Source organism: Danio rerio, chromosome 10 (assembly GCF_052040795.2).
Source record: "Danio rerio strain M-AB ecotype USA chromosome 10, GRCz13ab, whole genome shotgun sequence".
Taxonomy (NCBI): Eukaryota; Metazoa; Chordata; class Actinopteri; order Cypriniformes; family Danionidae; genus Danio; species Danio rerio.
In genome coordinates this window covers 28,356,513-28,377,103 of record NC_141030.1, presented here as the reverse complement: position 1 = coordinate 28,377,103, position 20,591 = coordinate 28,356,513, and the positions used below count along the sequence as shown (strand labels likewise).

At 32.3% G+C, this 20,591-nt stretch overlaps 1 protein-coding gene across 3 annotated transcripts; it reads right to left on the bottom strand.

Moving 5' to 3' along the window:
- Positions 1 to 2,511: 2,511 nt before the first annotated feature.
- Positions 2,512 to 20,302, bottom strand: tpte (transmembrane phosphatase with tensin homology). Of its 3 annotated transcripts, NM_001025458.1 has the most exon segments (20): positions 2,701 to 3,045; positions 3,130 to 3,200; positions 5,433 to 5,528; positions 5,613 to 5,710; positions 9,975 to 10,080; positions 10,377 to 10,457; positions 10,554 to 10,615; positions 12,734 to 12,822; positions 12,924 to 13,005; positions 14,966 to 15,026; positions 15,147 to 15,211; positions 15,353 to 15,416; positions 16,303 to 16,402; positions 16,485 to 16,604; positions 18,111 to 18,272; positions 18,402 to 18,449; positions 18,532 to 18,609; positions 18,857 to 18,931; positions 19,911 to 20,048; positions 20,131 to 20,302. In NM_001025458.1, coding segments are annotated over 18 exon segments (1,536 nt in total). In that variant the 5' UTR covers positions 18,907 to 18,931; positions 19,911 to 20,048; positions 20,131 to 20,302; the 3' UTR covers positions 2,701 to 2,942.
- Positions 20,303 to 20,591: the final 289 nt, after the last annotated feature.

Here is a 20,591-nt window from a genome sequence, read left to right as displayed (position 1 = left end):
AGTTCACCAAAACATAAAGCTTCTGTCATCATTTACTCACTGCACTAACCACAAACCTGTTTGAGATTCTTTCACTAGTTGAACACAACATGTATTTGACAAATGTTGAAAACCTGCAAACATCGACTTCATAGTATTTGTTTATTATATTATGGAAGTCAGTGCAGTTTGAACATTCTTCAAAATATATTATATAAGGACAGCCTTAATAGTTTGGAACCACTTGAGAGAGAGTAAATGTGTATTTATTTTGTTGAACTATCCCTTTAACACGGGTGTCAAAGCCAGTTCATGGAGGGCCGCAGCACTGTAGAGTTTAGTTCCAACCCTGCTTCAACACACTTACCTGTAGGTTTCAAACAAGCCTGAAGGACTTGATTAGTTTGATCAGGTGTGTTTAATTAGAATTGGTACTAAACTGTGCAGAGCTCCGGCCCTCTAGGAACTGGATTTGACACCTGTGCTTTAACTAATGGACCTTATTGTACGGTGTCACACTGATTGATTCTTTAAGCACTTTGTTCTGTTTGTTACATTTGTTTTCGGTGATCAAATCAACCGTTAGCTGACTCACTATGCATGTCGTTGGTATTTAAAGCCGTTGGTATTTGGTTAAAGGGATGGTTTACTTAAAAATGAAAGTTTAGTGATGATTTAGTCTCCATCACGTCATATAAGGTGGTGACTTTTTCCATCAATAGGATATTAATGAAGATTTTTTTGTTGTTGAAATTTTGGTTCTTGGTGATTCATCAAATGTAAGTCAGCAGTTTGAGGCTCAAAATAATATTCAAGCAAAAAAATGAGCTCAGATGATACGCATGAAGCGAAATGATCAAGAAAGTTATTCTTATTTATAACATCATGTTATTAAGTTCACAGCTTCATCAAACTGTTTTGAGTATTCAATGTAAAATCATTTTGGCTTGCCTGGAGGTTTTTTCGAATGTTAAAAGTGGTTGCATTCGCAGATTTTTGCATTTTCTGAATCACCAGACCACAGTTTTATCAAATAAATCATACCTTAACAATTTGTATTTTTTGGGTGAACTGTCACTTTAAAGTGGGACTTAAAAGGTCCACGGTTTGTGTCATTTAGAGTGCTGAACCAAAGACAAGCTTTATCTGATTGGAAATGAGCTCATGGTTGAATTATGCGCTGTGTTTCTGCCTCAGAACAACCACAGTTCCTCCATCTTCAGGCTTCATTTATTGTCAATGCTGTGGTTGTGTGTTTTCGTCACTCATGAGCTGATCGTTGTCTGTTCATCTCTTCCTGCATTGAGCTACAGTTTGCACACTGGAGTCCGAGTCAACTAATTGTACAATGTGGACTTGAAAATCAAGTCATTGCACTGTTTGTTTTAATTTAAAAAAAAAAAAGTTCTCAAAGATTCTATGATCGTCTGATTTACTCTGAATTGTCACACTTGCTGAAAATGATTTGCTAATTATTGTGGATCTTAATGAATGTTAAAATCATGAAATATGATAGGTTGTAATTATTGAATAAAGAAATATTTTGCAAGTTTGATCATTATTTTAAATGTTTGTGTGTTTCCACATGGAATTTAACAATAGGAATGATTATTCTATAACATTTATTTAGATTTCTTTTAGTTTATAGTTTACTCATTTCAGTTATCTAGCAGTTTGGTTTCTAAAATATTTTGCTAAGTGATTAAAAAAAGTTATTACTTCTGTTAAGCAGTAATACAGCAATTCATAACCAAAGATCAAAACAAAGACATTTACAGTATTGTGAAAGTTACTTTCAATGAACATGCAGAACTCCTGCGGAAATCCTACAAGGAACATACAGAAATGATACTTTTCATTCTATAGCTTGTGGTCTTCCTGTGTTTTTTTCCTTTGCGCAACTACATTTTCGATCAAAATTGTTACATTACTCATGTACAGAGTAAAGGATTACTAAAAAATTAGTTCAGTAATACCTTACACTGCATTACTTACTCTACCACTGTATATTTATAATGTTACTTTAGAACTAATTTTGAACTTTGTAAATTATACATATATAAAAAGCACAATACGCTTCCATTCAGGTTTATTTGTAAAGCACTTTTACAATGTAGATTTTGCCAAAGCAGCTTAACATGGAAGTTCTAGTAGATTGAAACTGTTTCAGTCCAGTTTTCAGAGTTGAAGTTCAGTTAGATTTGGTTCAGTTTGGAATTTTGGCAGTGAAAATTCCATCTTAATGTACTATTTATCAACTAAATACAGTCCTTAGTAAGAGTTGTAATAATGCAGCTCTGATAAAAATGTATTTCTCTGTTTAAATCATTAGAGAAAGAGAACATATTGAGCGAAACCTGCACTTTAGCAGCACAAAATGACAAACTCCCAGCTTAACAATATCAAAAGTTTTTGTTTAGTTTTAGTTGTTTAGGGTCAAATCTTGCTCTCAAATGTTTGAACTTACTAATGAACATTAATTGCCATCATATGAAAAAATGCAAAACAAAAAGAACCACAGTACAAACTCTATTAAGTATTCCTTTTTCTTTTCAAACACAAAAAGACAACCATCAAAATACAACTGGATGAAAACAAAAGTACAAAACGTCTCGCTCAGATCGTATAGCTGTGGGTTTACATGGAGTGTTTACTTTGGCTTCAGTTTATAGCTTAAAGGGATACTTCACAAAAACATATATACTTTTTTAATTTATTTTAGCCATCTGCCATCATTTATTCTTCCTCCACTTGTTAAACTAGATTTCTTCCTTCTGTTTGACAATGTTTTTGGAAAAAAGCCATTGGCATTTTTTGTTCCTATATGTTTTTTTTTAAACATTCTTCAGACTATCTCATATTGTGCTCAACAAAAGATAGAAAGTTTATTACCACTAATAAGACAATGAGGAAATTGTTGTGTGAACTATCCCTTTAAGTAGGTTAGACCTTAAATAGGTAACTCAAGGCTCAGTGAAAGACAGCGTCACTCCAAAGTCTTCCTTGTAAATGTCCCAGGTCTTGGGTTTGTGAGGATTGTCCAGTTCTTCCCTCGACAGAAAAAGTCTGTCACACAAAACATTGTGAGTGAGTAAATGAGTCATGGAGAGAGAGAGAAAAAAACATTACAAACTAATGTCAAAAACACACCTGTAGTTCTCCACAAATGAGGTGTTGAACCAGAAATAGAAGGGACAGTCCTCATAACCCTTCGGCAAACCCTGAACACAGAGAAACAGAAGTTAAATCAACATCAATAACTGCATCACCATCATCCTGATTTAATATGCATATTAAAGTTCTGCATCACAAATGACAGAGGGATTAGTAGGGCCAGACAGAATCTGCAGACATTTTTTGCTATTTCAGTTCCGTTACATCATTCCTTCATAAGCCCATTTCAGTCAGATAATTCCTGCTTTCAGATCCACTAAAATGGCAGGTGACAGTCAAATCAAGCAGATCTGTGTTGTCTGAAGAAAAGGTGGACACCCATCTTTCTGAAAATAAAAAATACCTAAAAATAGTTAAAACTAAATTGTTCTTTTATTTTTTATTTGTTTACCTTCTACAATATAATATATATTTTTTTTTATAAGCAGCTTTTTGGTTTTGAGTGAAGAAGAAGAATTTGTTGTATTTTCTGCTAAGCAGAAACTCTAGAGGTATAGCTCTATTACAGTTTAAAGTAAAAGAAAAAAAGGTATGATCTTGTTTTATGATGTTAGTTTTAATACATTAAAAAAATTAAAATAAGAGAAATCCTCTGGCTTATTTCTTTTTTTTTTTGCTGTATCAAAAACGTACCGAACCGTGACACCACTGTCGTATCCAACCGTGATTTTTGTGGACCGTCCCCTATACATACATACATACATACATACATACATACATACATACATACACACAAACACGCACGCACACACACACACACACACAAACACGCACGCACACACGCACGCACATACGCACACACACACACACACACACACACGCACACACACACACACACACACACACACACACACATACATACATACATACATACACACACACGAAGTCAGAACTATTAACCCCCTTTGAATTTTTTTTTTTCTTTTTTTTTATATTTCTGAAGTGATGCTTAAAGTAAGGAAATTTTCACAGTTTGTCTGATAATATTTTTTCTTCTGGAGAAAGTTTTATTTGTTTCATTTTGGCTAGAATTAAAGCTGTTTTAATTCTTTTTGAACCATTTTAAGGTCAAAATTATTAGCCCCTTTAAGCTAATATTTTTTCTCGATAGTCTACAGAACAAACCACTGTTATACAATAACTTGTCTAATAACCCTAACCTGCCTAGTTAACCTAATTAACCTAGTTAAGCTTTTAAATGTCACTTTTAGCTGTATAGAAGTGTTTTGAAAAATATCCATTTTGGCAAGATAAAATAAATCAGTTATTAGAAATGAGTTATGCAAAACTAGTATGGTAAGAAATTTGTTGCAAAAAAATCTTCACTCAGTTAAACATAAATTAAGGAAAAAAATAAACGGGGTCTAATAATTCAGGGGGGCTATTAATTCTGACTTCAACTGTGTTCACTACATTAATCGGTGTCCCCACATGAGGCTAAAATATAAATATTAATATCCATATCAAAATATTGATGTTAATATTTGAAAAATCCAATTATCACTACATTAAATGGTGCCCCGTGTGAGGCTAAAATATGATTAATATCAGTACCAAAATATTGATAATAGTATTTGATCAATCCAATTATAATTACAATTTCGATGAAGTTCTGTGGAGAAAAGCAGCAGATCACAGTGTGTGCATGAATACAATTACAGTGTTTACTGTGTTCTGAGAGCTGAGCTGCTTATTTTGATTTTCTCAGATGAATCAAGATAAGGTCTCTCTCACACACAGACACACACACTTTACTTCATATAGGAGGCTGAAACTAAGCTCTTTTTGCACTCCAGCTGATGGATCAACAATAAACCTTTAAAATTTGACCTCTTTCACACTGGAAAAACCAGAAACAATCAGGACTGCATGATTACATGGTGGTGTCATGGCTTTGCAATGAAAAAACATGGGTATAATGGAAGTCAATGAGGCAAAAACAGCCGCCAATATGACAAAAGGGTAGTCAATTTGCCCAGAATGTTTGTTGAATGCATTCTCGCAAAATGTGTCAATTTGGCCACAACTTTGCGTTTCAGCTTATTTTAAGACTTAAAATCACCCCAGAGTGGATGAAAACATCCCCTACCGCACACAAGAGTTAAAAACAACTGAACAAATATGTTTGCGTCAGCAAAAAAATATTCCAGCATGCGCATGAAAAAAGTCATGTGATTTTGTTCAGATCATGTGATAACAAAAAAAGGCATCACATCAATGGAAAAACCAGCAGAACGAGCACGATGTAAAACATCGGAAATCTTATGTTAAACACTTACAGCACTGGACTCAAACATGACCTTCACATCTCCAGTCACTATAGGCCCGTCCTGTAAACTGATGACCACCGCATTGCTACCAGTGTCAGGAAACACCTGAGAGACAGAAAAACAGATGATCAGAATGAAACGAAAGACACTTAATTACAGCTGATTAGAGAGTAGAGAACAGACACTCACTGTACAGTTGTGCTGTTTGGCACAAACACACTGGAAAACAAGCTCGTGCTTCACTATGATCTTCAGTTTCAGGTCACTGCCGTTGCCCTTCCCCACACCTGAATAAACAGATCATAATTACACCGACTCTCCACCATTTGTATTATTTTACTTGTTTTAATAAATAGAAAAAAAAAATAAAACATCTGGACATGAAATATTAATCAGCATGAACATAATATATGAAGATCAGTAGAAGTCAGAATTATTAGCCCTCAGTTTGTTTTTTTCTTGAATTTCTATTTAGTGGAGGAAAGATTTTCGTTTTATTAACTCATTTCTAACAACTGAATAATTTTATCTTTGCCCTGATGACAGTAAATAATATTTGACTAGATATTTTTCAAGACACTTCTATACAGCCTAAAGGTACATTTAAAGGTTTAAATAGGTTAATTAAGTTTACTAGGCAGGTTAGGGTAATTAGGCAAGTCATTGAATAACGATGGTTTGTTCTATTGATTATCAAAAATATAGAGTTTAAAGGGCTTAATAATTTTGTCCTTAAAATGTTTCATAAAAAATTAAAAACAGCTTTTATTCTAGCAGAAATAAAACAAATACTACTTTCTCCAGAAGGAGAAATATTATCAGACATACTGTAAAAATTTCCTTGCTCTGTTAAACATCATTTGAGAAATATAAAAAAAAGAAAAAAAAATTCAAAAAGGTGCTAATAATTCCAACTTCAACTGTTCACATATACTGTATTCAAATACAGTTGAAGACACAATTATTAGCCTGAGAAACACTTGTTCTTTCAAATATAAGTGCTGTTTAAATGGAGAAAAGACTTTAAAACAAGCGCATTTTATATAAAACAGAGCAGAATCACTCTAATAAATAATTTATTTTGCTTTGCCATGATGACAGTGCATCATATTTTACGCGAATTATTTTGTAATAGACTAGTATTCAGATTAAAGTGCAATTTAAGGCTTAACAAGGCATCTCTCTGAAAAAGAGTGGTTTGTTCTGTAGTATCAAAAATAAGTCTATTTTTATGGGCTAATATTATTGTATGTTGTAAATAATATATATTTAAAATGTTTTAATTCCAGCCAAACTAAAAGAAATACAAATTTTTCCTAAAGAAAGTTATAAAAGGAAATATTTTTCTGCTCTGAAAAGATTCACAGTTTTATACTCCTCAACTGTATGTATGTATATATATATATATACACACACACACACACACACACACACACACACACACACACACACACACACACACACACACACACACACACACACACACACACACACACACACACACACACACACACACACACACACACACACACACACACACACACTTTATGCTGTTTAATCAATATGAAAACATTTTATTTCAAATTTTATACTTGGCTTTGTATATTATTCAAATAATATAATAGTTTAAATTTACTTGATTAAACATTATATTACTAAATATTTAATACAGAAATGACACACAAGTTAAATAAAATATATAGATGTTAATATTTTAGATAGACAACTTTTAAATTATTTTAAATAAATATAAATAACGTAAACATGTTGTTTTTTATAATAAATATTTTTGTTCTATTATCAGGATATATAAAGGAATCAGGGAGATGACATTCAGTACCATTTAAGACCTTTTTTAAGACTCTTTCCATACATTAAGACCTCACTTTAGGTTTCAACTGGTAACATTGACAACATTTTAACCTAAAGTATATTTACAAAATACTGATTGCAAGCAACTAATCTAAAACTAAAACATTATTCATATGGTGAATATAACAGCTAATCCAGCAGGTGGCGCTTATCCTCTTGTTAGGTGGTGAAGTATGGAAAAGTGTTTCCGGGTTCAAGCCACTATTCATTTATGACTACTTTCGTCATATTACACACCATAGTGAATTTAATATAAAATCATGGAGAACACAACAGTCTCTGGACTTGCTGCATCACAGACACCAATATTTTAACAATTTATAAAAACGTATCACTTTCTTGAAAACAAGACACAATTTAAATTTGGCTGAGTACTTTCATCTTGCAGTCATGAAACAAATCTTTGATCGGATATTTAGCATGGACATATATATTGTAATTGTGATATTCGAAATTATAAAATTTTATTTATAAACATTTATTATTACCAGTGGCGCCTGCAGCCGTGCGGCTGTATGCACTGTGCGTACCTACCATGAGGGTGCGGAAACTTTATTTATGACATCATTTCAATTGATTATTAAACAGTATACACTACAGCTGCTTTTCACTGGCCCACCACATTCTTACAAACATATTTTATTTTGTTATAGTTATCATGTCATTGACTTGAATATAATTAACCATCTATAATAGAATTATTAACCCGTCATCTAAAATCTTAGAATAATAAAATAGCCTATTATTTTTTTTGTGACTAGAGCTTGCTTAATTTGATTGACATCCTAGGCAATGAGACCTTTACTTCGCCTGACTGAATGCGAGTTTATTGCATGCAACGCTGTATTTTGGTAGCACAGAAACTCGCTCTGATCTGAAATAATCTGATGAGAAATAACTGCACTTTTCAAAGCCCAAACTTAATTCACAGCCCAAACAGCTTGTTTTGTAATTTAATGAAGGCTATATCACCCGAAGGACGGTTATGGCGTGTTGTAGTCGGCCTTCACCAGAGAAAGTCAAATCTTTCTTTAATTTTTTGGACTTTTGCTTTTAAGCTAGAGTAGCACTGTAGCTGTCCAGGGTACTGTTGTATGATTTAAATGACAGCCTATATATGCACCGATAAACAAGTCAAAGGAATGAATAATGAATAATTTATGGGGACATGTAACATGTTTTTGTTTTTATATTCTCAGTGATCTTTAATACATACTAGGCGGCTACGCAAAATATTTCCTAAAATGTCAAGCAGCAATTTGTCTATAGCTTTAATTATGAAGACAATAAATTATTAAAAATAACAAAAATAAAATTATAAAAATTCTAAGATAAAAAGAGAAGCATTTTGCTAAACATAATAGTGCTTTATATGCTTTATATACTGCTTTGTGTTTCATATTCATTTTTATTTTACTATTTTACGTTATTTAATGTTTAAATACTAAAAAAAAAAAACAGCCATCATTTAAATGGTTACTTTTAATACATCCTTAAAAATGCACATTTTATATCATTATAATACCTTGGAATAAAATCCTGTAGGCGCCCCTGATTATTACCATTTGTTGTAATATTTTGGGCTCTTATTTTCACTTATTTTGATGATCCATGCGCAAAGTGCAGGGCACAAACACAATAAGGGCATGTCAGAATCCACTTTTGCTATTTTAAGGATGGAAAAATCCACTTTGCGCCATGGCGCATGGTCTTACAGGATTGAGCTTATTCACTTATTCTGTTTTGAGAATAAATCAATCAGAGTCTTATCTCCCATTCCCTTTAAGAGCCAGTTGTGCTGCGCCATAGCGCATTTGCTATTTACATGGCGGACTTTGTAAGTGGAAAAACTGAATGCTTCACTAGTAAGAAAATAGTTAAACGGAGCATCTACAGCATGATAATGAGAGATGAGCCTTCTCATTATTTACTTTCGCTTTCACTTTCATGGATAGGGAAACATCTTGTGCGCACAGACATTCATTAGCCTATACATAATTAATTTTGTTTGTTAAGCTCAAAGATTTGTTTCAAAACTATTTCTAAATTCAGTTCTAATTTCCAGCAAACGAATAAATGAACAATAATAACGAAGTGTGTTTAAAAACCTGAATTATATCCAAATACACACGCTGTGCCCCATATGGTCTAAAACCTGAAAGGTGAGCAAATCTAAGCTTGTTTTTAATAAAAAATATATAAATATGCACATAATAAATAATACTGCTATTAATAAGAACATTGTACAAAAGCAAATTGTTATGAATAAACTAAAAAAGCAGTGTCTGCTTTTTGCTAGCTGTATGTGGGTGGAGTAATACACAATGGGTAAAGAGGCTGTACGGGTGCTGATATTACCTAAATATATCACGGCTATCAGCCAATCAGATTCAAGAACCAGACAGAACTGTTGTATAAAACAATTTAAGATGTTGTAAAATAGCATTCAAGACTTTTTAGTGGCCTTAAAGATCTCTAAATTGATTGATCAACTTTGAATACTTTTTAAGACTGCAGGCACCCTGATTATCCTTATTTAATCAGTTATTTTTACATTAAATTGTTACAATTTTTTCATTAAAGCAGTCACTATCTGAATACATTAAAATAATACATATACATTTGATATAATTACATATGTCTGTCATGATTGTTACACTAATAGAAACAGAGTCTGACCTGCGATGGAGTGGATTCGGATGCTCTTGATTTTCAGGCTCTTCCGAGGAGGAAGCTGACGGTTGTACTGATTCTTCATGATCTCATAATAGCCAACATACCTGCTCTGCAAATGCACAACCCAACAGATCATGCATCAATAAAGAGAACATCTATCATTCTCAATAGTATATGGATGCAGCCTTGATTATGCAAGCTAAAAATGCAAGTCTTTGGCTAGCAATGTCAGACACAATGCACTCAATAAAGCTAGTGACGTCACTGTTAGGGGTAGGGTTATGGGTTAGATGTGCTCATTATAAAGCATTACATGCAGCTCAGATTTGCAACTGCATCAGGTCTGCATCCAGACCCCTCTCATAATTCTACACACGTTCACCGACTGAACTCAAGCTAACAAACCTGAGACGGAGTTTCAACACCTTGAAACTTGGAGCTCATGCTTTTATCAGTCCGTCTCTCTCCAAAGTAATCCAGGCTCTCCTGTGAGAGATGAAGAGATATGTAAGGCTTTAAGAAAATCTGACCAGTTGAGGAAGAGAAGGAATCTGAAATATGGATAATATGATCAGCCTGTACCTGTGCACTCTCAAACTGATCGCTGTCAATGAGCCATGTGCAAACCATAGTGCCGGTCCGACCTACAGAACAAAGATCAACCATTACACACTTCACATACACTGATTTATTTGTGTTTTTCTAGAATGCGTCTTAACTTTTTACTTTCAGAAATGTTCTACAGTTATGGTCCAAAGCAACTTCAAGAACATTTAGTTTCATGCTGAATTAAAGAGACCCGCTACTACAAATAAGTTGAATTAGAATTGATATTTACATATACAGTATACAGTGCTCAGCATAGTTTAGTACAAATGAATATTTTCTGCATTTCCCAGTGAATATAGGCAATGCATTTTGGTGAATTAAGCAAAACAGATTTATTAAACAGATATTCATTCATTTTCTTATCGGCTTAGTCTCTTTATTAATCTGGACTCCACAGCGGAATGAACCGCTAACTTATTTAGCACGTTTTTACGTAGCGGATGCCCTTCCAGCTAAACAGATATATTATTTTATATATTAAAAAAGATTTTAGTCACCAAACATATTTAGAAATTGAAGGATAATATAATTAAATACAATAAAATATTTTAAAAAATATTTAACTTTTTTTTATTTTTTGCTTCTCTTGATTTTTCCACTTTTTAAATTTGTATTTAATATTTTTCTATATCATATACATTTGGGTGTGCTAGTTTTTGGACCGTTATCATAAGTCATTTTATTACGCAAGCTCCAGATTTGACTTTAGTACTTCCTAATGTATATTCACAAATATAATACTGTACAGCTTCCCTTTAAAAATATGAATTTAAGAGAGAGATTTGTGAGGGGTGTACTCGTATATGCTGAGCATTGTTTTATGTTTGCTTTATATTTTTAGCGCTTTATATTTCTTTTTAGTTTTGAGGATTTGTCATGGAGCGATTAAAACTAAAATATGTTTATGATATTTGTAAATGCTTCATTTCATTAACATAAAATAAGGCTGAGGCTGTAAATTTATATTTTTTAATAACACAATGTGACAATAAATATTAAAACATGTACAATAATAATAATAAATAAACAATTATATAATAAACAATAAATAATACAAATATGTGTGTAATAAATTTAGCAGAGAAATGAACTTTATTCATTAAAAATCATTGTGTCAGATGCAAAAAAGCATCATAGATGTCACGCTGCCCTGTATCTTGCTCACGCATTGGCTGTAGGTAGATGTTTTTTTTTTAACATTTATAATTAATTTTATTCACCTTTTATTGGACAGGACATTTAGAAATGAAAGTGTGGAAGGCAGAAAGACAAAAAAGATTGGTAAAGGAACTCAAGCCGGAAAAAGAATATAGGTCATCGTGAACACTTCAGTGGTATTTGTGGGCACACTTAACCACTAGGCTATCGGTGCCAACGATCGATGTGTTTTTCAGTCGGAACACTTCACACAGCATGACTTTAAATAGCCAGATATTTAGCTTACCGAATACTTCATAAGAGTCTATGATTCTCTCTGATAGGGACTTTGATGATTCACAGTGTACTCTCGTGAATGAGCATGATTTGCTTCAGATTTCTGTATTTTTGAGCAATTTCACAAAAGATGTTGGCGTGTGAAAACTTGTTGAAGGTTAACAGACTATGGTAAGGAAGGCAGACTATTCATGTAAATTTGGGGTACACCTGATTGGTTAATAAGTGATTGATGATGTGAGACCAGCGGTGGTCAATCATAAGCATGTGATCCTCTAGAAATTTGTTTATAAAACAAAATAAAATACTGTATTTAAACAAGCCCCATGCAAACTATAGTGTCGGGCCAAACTACAGAACAAAAATCAACCATTACTCACTTCACATACTTCACATATTGTGTTTGTGTCTAGATTGTGTATTAAAAAGACCCGTTTACTACAAATTAAGTTGATTTTGGATTGATATTTAATAGAGTGAATGCCACTATATATTCTGCTTGATTTGGTCGGCATTACAATAGCAGCAATATATAGGAAACATTTCAATTACACCCAGTGGGACATTTTATTTTGGTTGGGTAAGATAAAAAGTACAGGAAGTTATTTAAACGGGATGATAAATTGCTAGGAAAAACAGGAAGGTTGACAAATATGCCAGTCAACACTGTGAAATGTCTGGGGTGCACAACTTTTACTTAAATTTTTTTACTTATTTACCCTTTCCTCCTTTGCAGTGGATGGCAATAACATTCCTGGAGTCTGCTGCCATCCAGTCTCTGACACAGGCGGTGTAGCGCAGCATATCACTGACCGGATTAAAACACACAAACACAGATCAGCTGAGCTCATCTACATCTTCAAGCAGGAATCAGAGATGAAGCACATGTTGAGCTGTGGTGATACTCACTCCAGTGAAGGCACATTATGGTCATCTATCATGACACGCTCTACTCTGTAGTGAAAGAACTTTGGATCATAACCTTTCTCACCTGAAACAAGAAAAGTCAGTCTGACCAGTTTATTATAAACTTGGTTTGAGATCAAATTAAATGGTGGGTGAGGAAAAACAAGACTGGTTTTGTGGTACAGGGTCACATATTGTTCGTATTAAGTTGCACATATAATATATAATTGTCAAAATTATATATTTATATGCATTTCTTTATGCCAGAAATCATTAGAACGTTAAATAAAGATCATGTTCAATGAAGACATTTTGTAATTTTCTTACCGTAAATATATTAAAACTAAATTTTTGATTAGAAATATGCACAGCTAAGAGCTCAATCTGGACAATTTAAAGGGAAATTGACTTAATATTGTTATTTATTTGAACCCTCAGATTCCAGACTTTAAAATAGTTGCATCTCGGCCAAATATTGTGCTATCATAATCAATGGAAAGCTTATTAAATCAGCTTTTAGATGATGTCTATAATATATATATATACTGGCTTCAGGCTTGACCAAGTGAAACTTAAGACATAAGACATTTTTAAGACCATAGTGAATGAAATTTTAGACCTATAGAGGGCTAAATGCTAAGGATCGTTATCGAATATCCCAGTTGGAAAATTATTAATTGGCCTTATCAACAAAATCATTATAATTTATTAATAATAATAATAATAATATAGGTCATGTCAGTATCCTCAGCAGTAAATACATAAAGATCTTTTAAACAAATGTTACTGTAAGGAAAGTAATTAAACCGTTATGGTAAATAGTTTAAAACATTTTTAAATAAAAGAATTGAACACTTCATTGAGATGTATTAAGTTGGTGATTGTATGGATGTTAATGGCCAGATTGGGTACCTATACATGAACAAAGCAAAAAAATAAAATAAATATATATATATATATATATATATATATATATATATATATATATATATATATATATATATATATATATATATATATATATATATATATGATTTTTATAAGCACTGAAAATATTACATTTGAATTTTTGACGGAGGAAATACACAAAAGTCAAATAATGTTTTATCATCATTCAGCATAAGAGATATATTTAAATAAAAATTAAACAGTTTGTTTACTTCATTCATTCATTTTCTTGTCAGCTAGTCCCTTTATTAATCCGGGGTTGCCACAGCGGAATGAACCGCCAACTTATCCAGCAAGTTTTTACGCAGCGGATGCCCATCCAGCCGCAACCTATCTCTGGGAAACATCCACACACATTCAGACACACACACACACACACACACACACTACGGACAATTTAGCCTACCCAATTCACATGTACCGCATGTCTTTGGACTGTGGGAGAAGCCGGAATACCCGGAGGAAACCCACGTGAACGCAGGGAGAACATGCAAACTCCACACAGAAACGCCAACTGAGCCGAGGCTCGATTTAGCGACCCAGCAACCTTCTTTGTGTGAGGCGACAGCATTACCTACTGCGCCACTGCCTGGCCAGATTGTTAACTTATTCAATTAAATAAAACAGGAATAATTTCTTATTCATTTGATTCGAATTTAAATGATTCCATTCTTCATAATGACAAATGGGTAAATACTAGGGGTTCGAAAAAAGATATTTTAAATGATAACCATAGTATAACAATTAATTATAAATAATTCAGCCATAAACATAATTAAAAAAGGAAACAAATAAGCAGTGCACATTAAACTGTATTGGGGAAAACAAAGCTCTTCAATTATTTTATGTTTTAAAACCCCTTTTCGTCAAACCCTGTACATATTCAATTGAAGTATTTTTTAATTAAATGTACTTATTATTAAATGATTTAAATTATTATGTTTATAGAATATTCAGTCTCTAATTTTCATTTATTTGAACAAATCAGCTACATCCCTTTATACTGAACATTACACAATTATCAAGCCTTTTAGAAAAGAGGTTAGATTTAACAAGTTGTCGAAGTTGTTAAAATAATGAAGAGAGACTCTACTCACTGCAGAGATTAAAAACCTTGTAATGATCCATATGTTTGGTGTCCAAGAATCTAACGACCTCCTGAAAAATGAAATGTGATTTACATGTGAATGACAGAACTGCTGTATTGTTTTCTGAATCCCTCTAAACTGATTCACATCTAATTTAAATGTTAACCTTCAACATTTGTGTTTTACTTACTCTGATTGGGTTCCTATAAAGCGCCTGCTTCCCAGAAGATGGAAAAGACATGGCGATGACTCTTTCTGGAGGGAGAGAACCCACTAAATAAGACTTTGCCTATTAAAGTATCTGTCCTTTTAACATTTATTCAAACTATTTTATTTTAATGTTCTGTTTATAATGTATTAAAATTATTTAAAAGGGCTTTTCTAATTTAACCAAACCTGTAACGTATGTGAGGTCCAGATCAAATCCATCTTTTTGGTACCGTCTTTTGTTCTCTGAAACCTGTAAAGAATTATTATACAATAATTAAAAAAAAAACACACACATTTCATACAGTATAAATTGATTTAGATCAAAGTGAGACATTTGATAGTTCTTTTTTTTTTTTTTTAATTACCCACGAAAAAACTGTGAAAAAAAACTACATAAAAATAATTGGTTAAAATTAAAATAAAAAATATATTAAAAGAGCATATAAGCATACAAAAGGGTGTTATAGATATATAGACTGCAAGTGAAAACAATTATATTGATTTTTATATGTAAATTGTTTTAGAAAGTAAAAAACATCAAACTCAACAATAAAATAGTAAATTAATAAATAATATTACACATTTTTTTATATATATTTTTTTTATTTATTATTTTTTCTCTATTAATATACATAAAATATAGTTTTTTTAACATGCTGGTTAGTTCATGCGTGTGTTTATCTTAGTATCCATAAAATAAGAAACAGTGCAACTATTTTCATAAATATTATTGTTGTTGTTATAATTATGATTATTATTAAAATAATAATAAAAATAAGTTTTTAGGTAACTAAATCAGAACATTAAAATAATTTCTGAATGCAAAATTATATTATAATAAGACTGGAGTAAATTCTGCTTTTAAAATTGTAATAATATATTTTACAGTATCTAAATTTTTCAATCAATTAAAAGCAGCCTCTGTGCAAAAGAGACTTGAAAATAAATGTTATAATAATAATAATAATAATAATAATAATAATAATAATAATAATTATTATTATTATTATTATTATTATTATTATTATAAAATGAATTACAAAAATAATGCAACTGAATTATAATCTGATAAAAAGACACAACAATTACATATTTTTAATAATACTATAATGTATTTATATTTTTAAGTGACTCACCATTCTCCTGGTGACTTTTTCAAGCTCTCTCTTCTGCGAGGCCAGTCTGAAGATGCGTACCAGAATTAGGATCCTCAGAGACCTCAGGAATGTCACCACCCTGAAAACACATCATAACAAAACGTTACATTAACACTGTTGGGAAATATCAAACATTAATGTATTGGTCAAATCGGCTGTACCTGGGAATCAGACTGGCTCCTGAGAAATCGGAGAATGCGTAGATCATGGTGACCACCAGAGTAATGACCACAATACAAGCATCTACTATATTCAGTTTTGAGCTGAAATACACTTTGAATCTGAAAAAAAAAGATCAACAGTTTATCAGAGACTGTTACACTTTTGTTTGAGCTTAAATTGAAATGTAAAGACAACATTAGAGGCAAAGTAACTACTCTTTATACTTGTTTTGCACTATTTGTCCTTAATGTAGCTTTAATAGGCCATAAACTCTTTATTATGTACACAACAATATAATTTTGCACACAAATAAATTTAATAGTTTATTCTTCTTTTAAAAACAAGATATTGGGAAAAAAGCTGCCACTTCCATCAATATTAGGAACAAAAAAAAAAGAAGATGGAAGTCAATTGTTCATCAGTCTTCATTTGTGTTCAACTTAAAAAAGCTCAAACAGGTTTGTAAATTATGACAGTTGTAATTTTTAGGTGAACACCTTCAAATGTGTGTAAACAAACTATTGAAATGTTATTTAGTTTAGTTTGTTCTCATTTAACTCGTCTAACAAAAAGGTAATATCATGGTTCTATTAAACTAACTTCATTCTGCAATCATAACAGATATTTTATAATCTATTTAAAATTACTTGAATAAAAATGCTTAAATTTATCATATGCATTTAACATGATTGATTTCATTTGACATTCACTGCACAGACTAATGCACAAAATGTATTTTACCATTTATTAATTTCTATTTTGCCCTGCACTTCAGATTTTTTCTGTAAATTTTTTATCCAACTATGACAGATTTTTTTCTCTACAATCCTGACCTCTTTTCTTTGAAATTGAAACTTAGTAGCTTGAAAACTGAATTAAAAATTGGAAATAGCACACAACTATACACTGTATAATCAAAAACGACACAATTTAATACCATGTAAAATGAAATTTAAGACTCTCTCTCTCTCTCTAAATTGATTTATCAACATTTATACTTTAAGACTCTGCGGACACCCTGATATTGCAACAGAATTCGAAGTATGTCAAGTACAGCAGCCTAATTTATCAAATCTGCTGTTTTAAAGGGATAGATATCCAAAATGTTAAATTCTATCATTGGTTACTCATTCTCCATTTTTTACAAACCTGTTTGAATTATTTTTCTTATGTTAAACACAAAACAAGACGCTCTGAAGAAGTTGAAAAAAAAACAGCTATTGACTTACATAGTATTTTTTGTCCCTACTAAAAAGTGGCTAAGCTCAGTAGCACTTAAATTATAAAGTTTATATCAAATGGTCCCATACAGGTCCTGAAAATATTAAATTATGCATACAGTTTAGACAACACTCATATATTGCTATTATCATTTTAATTTTACTTCATATTACAGCGGAGCATGTTTGACCAGTTCATTTTTGAGTCAGGAAAATGCCCAGGAAAATGTGTTTCCTGCAGATCATTTCCCATCATGAGCAACTTATCATGTGATGCTACTGGTTACTGTTAGTCTTACGAGCTTTGTAAATGATGTTCAAATGAAGTCATGCAAGATAAAAGATTTCCAAATAACATCATGTGCTGAAATCAAGGTTGCCTAATTAAATTAAAAAGCTACTAACCCCTCCACATAAACACGGAGCAATACATCGATGAGGAAAAAGAAAGAGATGACCAGAGAAACAGTCTCCAGTGCACCTCCAACATCACGACTCTTCTCAGAAAGAGACAAGTCCACAATGACCATAATGATGTCCAAGATGATCAGTACCAGGCCAAAAACACTGCAAACATAATGAAAGTAGCCTGTTTGATCAAACTCTGCTTATAATACATTTATTTGGGGGATAATACAGTACCTAAACACTTTGTGACATTTTATTTGTAACATCAAATTCCAGTATGCCACTCACCGAAAACCAAAGGACATCACAAAAGGAGTTATCTTTTTCCGGACCTGACTGCAAAACAAATCAGAATGACATGCAAGAATAATAACAATGCCAACGCGTCATTGTGTCAGCAATTTATTAGCTTACTTACTGGTACATTGTGTCTGGGTCTTTGGTTTCTTCCTTTCCATCATCAATCTGCACCTCTGCCTCTTCTTTCACCGAATTACTGATCCAATGTGCATATTAAAACCATCATTAAAACATAAGGACAGTGCTTGCACTATATTTGAACTTTGTGGTTTCAAAACTTCAGTGAGTAGTTTTACAAAGCATAAGGAGTTGGAGTGATTTGTTAACAATATCCTGTAAATCAGGGAGCTAGAAACGGTGCTGAATTGCTCATTTAGTTGTTGGAGTAAAGGTCATGATGCTGGTGAACTGTTAGTAACTTTTAATGAATGTTATTCACTCACCCATTAACTTCTTTGGAATCTAACCCAGGGTTAAAATGCACAGACGTCATCTTTATGGGAATATTTCAAGTATTGCTATATTGAAAAAGAAAGAAATCAATCAGTGAGTCAATACTGGACTTCAGTGCAATATATATTGTTGGTTTTCAAGCCTCAGAACAACACATTTGCACAATTTGCCTTCTAATATCTTTTTTTGTAGAAAATAATAGTGATCATCATACATTTTACAATGATTTACAGAAGACCCACACTAAAATGTCATTCGTTATAACAGTTTAAAACCCAAAAAGGTAAGCATTTTCTCCAAAAACACTAAGACATTCTCATTTTAAATATTTAAACTTTGTCACTAGCCCTAAAACCACTCTGTTAAGAATCTTTTTAACCAGGGTACAAATTAAAGGGAGGTTTGGGGAGATTGACCCCCTTAATTAACGCTTGATCCCCCTGAAGGACATCAAAACAAGATGTTTGGTCAAAATCACAAGACATCAGAATTACAAGACACAAACTCAGCTTCTCTGATCTAATGTTAATAAATACTAATAAATCTCCTCAAAAAACTGAAAATGTATACATTTTGTTAATAAATTAGATGTAGCCTAATTTAAATACATTTCTAAATTGTATTCACCAAAGAATTTATTATCAAACTATTACCGAAAAAGTTGACCCCCCTAATTGTCAATGTATAATTTGCACACTGCTTTTAACTATTGCAAATACAATACACACCATAATAATATAAATGATCACTTACTGCTTTTTAACTAAAACTTACAGGTCATAATAAGCATGTCATTTTATTTTTACATGGAGGCTACTACACACATATTGGTCCAACCTTTGCATTCAATATACTTTTAAAAATCACTTTTGTAATTTAAAGCTAAGAAAAATAATGAGACGTGTCAATTCTGATTACCTATGATGATAAGTCAAAAACAAAAGGTAACCTAAATTTCATTACATAAACAGTTGGGATATATGAATATCAGTAGAAAGATTAAAACAAACGAATCAGCATTGACGAACTTACAAAAGTACTTACTTCAGATCAATAAATTCTCAAAGGGTCCGAATTTAAAGTTTCAAATGTGGATTAAAGGATATATTATTCCATGGATTCCATTAATCCCGAACGTCGTCTGCACTTTCTGAATCAAGTGTAATCTACTATATTAAATATCTGCATAAAGAAATGTAACCAGTAATCATTTGTTTGTCCAGATACAACATATCCCGCAGGACACTTGGAAACCGATACAAACCAGCCAGACTGAAGCGCATCCGGGAAAACTGTTTCCTTTCCCTTTGCTTGACTCGCAGCTTTATTTTTTGCTCTCTAAACAGTCACATATTCCTCAAACAGTCTTTCGGCGTATTGTCTCCATCATGGTTGTCTTTACAAGCGGTGACTGTCCCGTGATTTTCTGCGATAACAAAGGAAGGAGGTTCGAAGGTTAGCAATAGTTTTCTTCCATCCACAAACACATCCACATTCACACCGCCCCTTTCTTCACTCCTGCTGCAGACGTAGCGGTTTTTAACTTCCTCATACAAAATGAATATGGACGGGGACTGAAAATGTGGTGCTTTTAAATGTATTGCGGTCTTCTAATACTCTAATCTGGTTTGAATTAGTGTGCGCGCGCACGCTCGTTTATAGTTTCAAATCTATTTTTTACCAATATTTTGTGGAGCAGATAACCCAACAATGAAAGTCAATTGT

Coding starts and splice junctions, on each gene's coding strand:
- tpte (XM_087268868.1), bottom strand. CDS start 18,906: ATGACGTCTGTGCATTTTAACCCTGGGTTAGATTCCAAAGAAGTTAAT. Junction 15,027..15,146: donor TTTATAGGAACCCAATCAGA/GTAAGTAAAACA, acceptor TTCATTTTTCAG/GAGGTCGTTAGATTCTTGGA. Junction 10,081..10,376: donor GTGTTGAAACTCCGTCTCAG/GTTTGTTAGCTT, acceptor GTGCATTTGCAG/AGCAGGTATGTTGGCTATTA.